This window comes from Oncorhynchus tshawytscha, linkage group LG34 (assembly GCF_018296145.1).
Source record: "Oncorhynchus tshawytscha isolate Ot180627B linkage group LG34, Otsh_v2.0, whole genome shotgun sequence".
NCBI classification, from domain to species: Eukaryota; Metazoa; Chordata; class Actinopteri; order Salmoniformes; family Salmonidae; genus Oncorhynchus; species Oncorhynchus tshawytscha.
Genome location: NC_056462.1, coordinates 5,739,400 through 5,743,394, shown reverse-complemented (window position 1 = coordinate 5,743,394; position 3,995 = coordinate 5,739,400). Strand labels below are relative to the sequence as shown.

The following is a 3,995-nucleotide window of genomic DNA, read 5'->3' as shown; positions in this document are numbered from 1 at the left end:
TGAGGTAAATGTTGATAATTGACATAAGCACGAATCTTTAAATGGACATTTATTAAAGGACATTTATAACAAAACTTGATTGTGAGTTATATTTACTATTTCTCTTGTCCTTTTAATGCTTATTTTGTGCACTGATATTTTTCTACAGTTGAATCAAGGATTCAAAAGAATATATCCTGTAATCTTCCTCAGAAGCATCATTATCAGTTTCTGGTATGTTGACTTTCTTTTTGGTCCACATTTCTACAACTTACTTATTTGCAGACAGACAAAGTGTATTAGTCACATGTAAACCATTCTTTAACAAAACTAATAGTACAAATAATCCTACTAACAACAGTAATAACTTTTATTGCATTTCACATCAATTTTGTTCTTTGGTATTTAGGTCTGGTTCTGTGGGTGTGACAACTAACTTGATCTTCACAAGCCAGTCTGCGGTCCCTAACGTTACAAATGTAGAGGTCTCCCTCAAGACGTCCATCAACACGTTCACAGTCTTCTTAGATGTTATTACTGGCAGTATCAAAGCTGGTAAGGATTCATCTAAACACAACACATTATGCAATTCAAACACATTATGAGGACAAAGAGTAGTTGTCCGAGTTGTCCCGGACTGTGGTGTTGGGTCACCAAACAAATTTAATTCAGCACGTTTTTGCAGAGCCTTTTAATGGTCGTAATAAAAAAAATGTTTTTATACAGAACTCCAGAATAACAAGACTGCTGCTATGACAGCTGCTCCCACAATTCCCACATATTCCCACACAACAACCACTGCAGCTGCTAAGACAACAACGGCTGCTGCTACAACAACCACAGCCATTACAACAACAACCACAGCTGCTCCCAAAACAAAAACAGATGATCCAACAACAAGCACAGCCACACCAATGCCATCTACAGCTGTGGCAATGAAAAGTACAGCTGTGGCAAAAACAATCACAGCTACAAACGAAACAACCACATCGGCATCAATGACAACCACAGCAGTAGCTCCGATAACCACAACCACAGCTCCAACAACCACAGTTGTACTCACAACAACCACAGCTGCTCCCACAACAACCACAGATGCACCCACAACAACCACATATTCTCTAACAACTACTATAGAAATTCCAACAACCACAACAGCTTCCTCTTCAACAACCACAGCTGCTCCAACAACAACCAAAGATGCACCCACAACAACCACATATACTCTAACAACTACTACAGAAATTCCAACAACCACAACAGCTTCCTCTTCAACAACCACAGCTGCTCCAACAACAACGACAGCTTTCCCCACGACAACCACAGTTGCTGCTACTACAACAACAGCTGCGGATTCAACAACCACAGATGCACCCACAACAATCACAAAAATGTTGACAACAACTACAGAAGCTCCCAGAACCACCACAGCTTCCCCTACAACAACCACAGCTGTACTCACAGCAACCACAGCATCTACCACAAAAACTACAGTAACTGCTGCTACGACAACTACAGATTTGGCTACAAAAACAACACTTTCTCCAACAAAAACCACAGCAGCACCAACACCGACTACAGCTGCTCCCACAACAACCACACTGCAGACACAAGAAGAAGAGCTGTACCCTCAAAAACCACAGCGGCACCCAGATCATCATAAGCTGAAACATCAACAACAGAAGGGGCAACAACACCCTAAACCATGCGAACAACCAACAACCACAGTCGTCCCCACAAAAACCACTGCTGCTCCAACAACAACCACAGCTGCTTCTGCTACGACAACTAAAACTGTAGCTACAACAACAACAGCCATCCAAAAACAACAACAACAGCTGTTCCCCCAACAACCACAGCTTCCCCAACAACAACCATAGCTGCTGCTACGACAACAACAGCTGCAGCTACAACAACCAAAGCCATCCCCACAACCACAGATGCTCCCGGAACATCCACGTCTACAATGACAACCACAGCCGCAGCACCGACAACCACAGCCAGCTCCACATCAACCACAGCTTCCCCACATCAAACACAGATGCTGCTACGACAAAAACAGCCGTCCAGCCAATATCCACAGCTGTTCCCACAACAACCACAGCTTCCCCACAACAACCATAGCTGCTGCTACGACAACAACAGCTACAATAACCAAAGCCACCCCCACAACCACAGATGCTCCCGGAACAACCACAGATGCTCCCGGAACAACCACGTCTACAACGACAACCACAGCCGCAGCTCTGACAACCACAGCCAGCCCCACATCAACCACAGCTTCCCCCACATCAAACACAGATGCTGCTACGACAACAACAGCCGGCCCCACAACATCCACAGCTGTTCATACAACAACCGTAGCTACCCCCACAAGAACCACAGCTGCCGCTACAACAACCACAGCTTTTTACACAACAACCACACCTTCACCAATGATAACCACAGCTGTAACAACGATAACTACAGCTTCTGCTACAACAACAACACCTGTTGCCCCAACCAGTGATTCCACTGACCCTCCAACAGCAAATGAAGGTGTACTTATTCTGCATTTCCGGCTGAATAGCACATTTCTGGAAGCCTACAAAAGTCCACAGTCCAATGAGTACCTTAATTTGGCTTCAAATCTGACAACTGAGGTAAATGTTGATAATTGACATAAGCACGAATCTTTAAATGGACATTTATTAAAGGACATTTATAACAAAACTTGATTGTGAGTTATATTTACTATTTCTCTTGTCCTTTTAATGCTTATTTTGTGCACTGATATTTTTCTACAGTTGAATCAAGGATTCAAAAGAATATATCCTGTAATCTTCCTCAGAAGCATCATTATCAGTTTCTGGTATGTTGACTTTCTTTTTGGTCCACATTTCTACAACTTACTTATTTGCAGACAGACAAAGTGTATTAGTCACATGTAAACCATTCTTTAACAAAACTAATAGTACAAATAATCCTACTAACAACAGTAATAACTTTTATTGCATTTCACATCAATTTTGTTCTTTGGTATTTAGGTCTGGATCTGTGGGTGTGACAACTAACTTGATCTTCACAAGCCAGTCTGCGGTCCCTAACGTTACAAATGTAGAGGTCTCCCTCAAGACGTCCATCAACACGTTCACAGTCTTCTTAGATGTTATTACTGGCAGTATCAAAGCTGGTAAGGATTCATCTACACACAACACATTATGCAATTCAAACACATTATGAGGACAAAGAGTAGTTGTCCGAGTTGTCCGGGACTGTGGTGTTGGGTCACCAATGAAATTTAATTCAGCACATTTAACAGATTTTGCAGAGCCTTTTAATGGTCGTAATAAAAAAAATGTTTTTATACAGAACTCCAGAATAACAAGACTGCTGCTATGACAGCTGCTCCCACAATTCCCACATATTCCCACACAACAACCACTGCAGCTGCTAAGACAACAACGGCTGCTGCTACAACAACCACAGCCATTACAACAACAACCACAGCTGCTCCCAAAACAAAAACAGATGATCCAACAACAAGCACAGCCACACCAATGCCATCTACAGCTGTGGCAATGAAAAGTACAGCTGTGGCAAAAACAATCACAGCTGCAAACGAAACAACCACATCGGCATCAATGACAACCACAGCAGTAGCTCCGATAACCACAACCACAGCTCCAACAACCACAGTTGTACTCACAACAACCACAGCTGCTCCCACAACAACCACAGATGCACCCACAACAACCACATATTCTCTAACAACTACTACAGAAATTCCAACAACCACAACAGCTTCCTCTTCAACAACCACAGCTGCTCCAACAACAACCAAAGATGCACCCGCAACAACCACATATACTCTAACAACTACTACAGAAATTCCAACAACCACAACAGCTTCCTCTTCAACAACCACAGCTGCTCCAACAACAACGACAGCTTTCCCCACGACAACCACAGTTGCTGCTACTACAACAACAGCTGCGGATTCAACAACCACAGATGCACCCACAACAATCACAAAA

General features: G+C 42.9%; 1 protein-coding gene across 1 annotated transcript; it reads left to right on the top strand.

Annotated features, from left to right (window-relative positions):
• Positions 1-914: 914 nt before the first annotated feature.
• LOC121841761 (integumentary mucin C.1-like) lies at positions 915-2,639 on the top strand. Its single transcript, XM_042311779.1, has 3 exons — positions 915-921; positions 1,117-1,317; positions 2,200-2,639. The coding sequence occupies exons 1-3, from the start codon at positions 915-917 to the stop codon at positions 2,637-2,639; spliced, it is 648 nt and encodes a 215-aa protein (XP_042167713.1).
• Positions 2,640-3,995: the final 1,356 nt, after the last annotated feature.

Coding starts and splice junctions, on each gene's coding strand:
- LOC121841761 (XM_042311779.1), top strand. Junction 1,318..2,199: donor AACCACAGTTGCTGCTACTA/CAACAACAGCTG, acceptor GAACAACCACGT/CTACAACGACAACCACAGCC.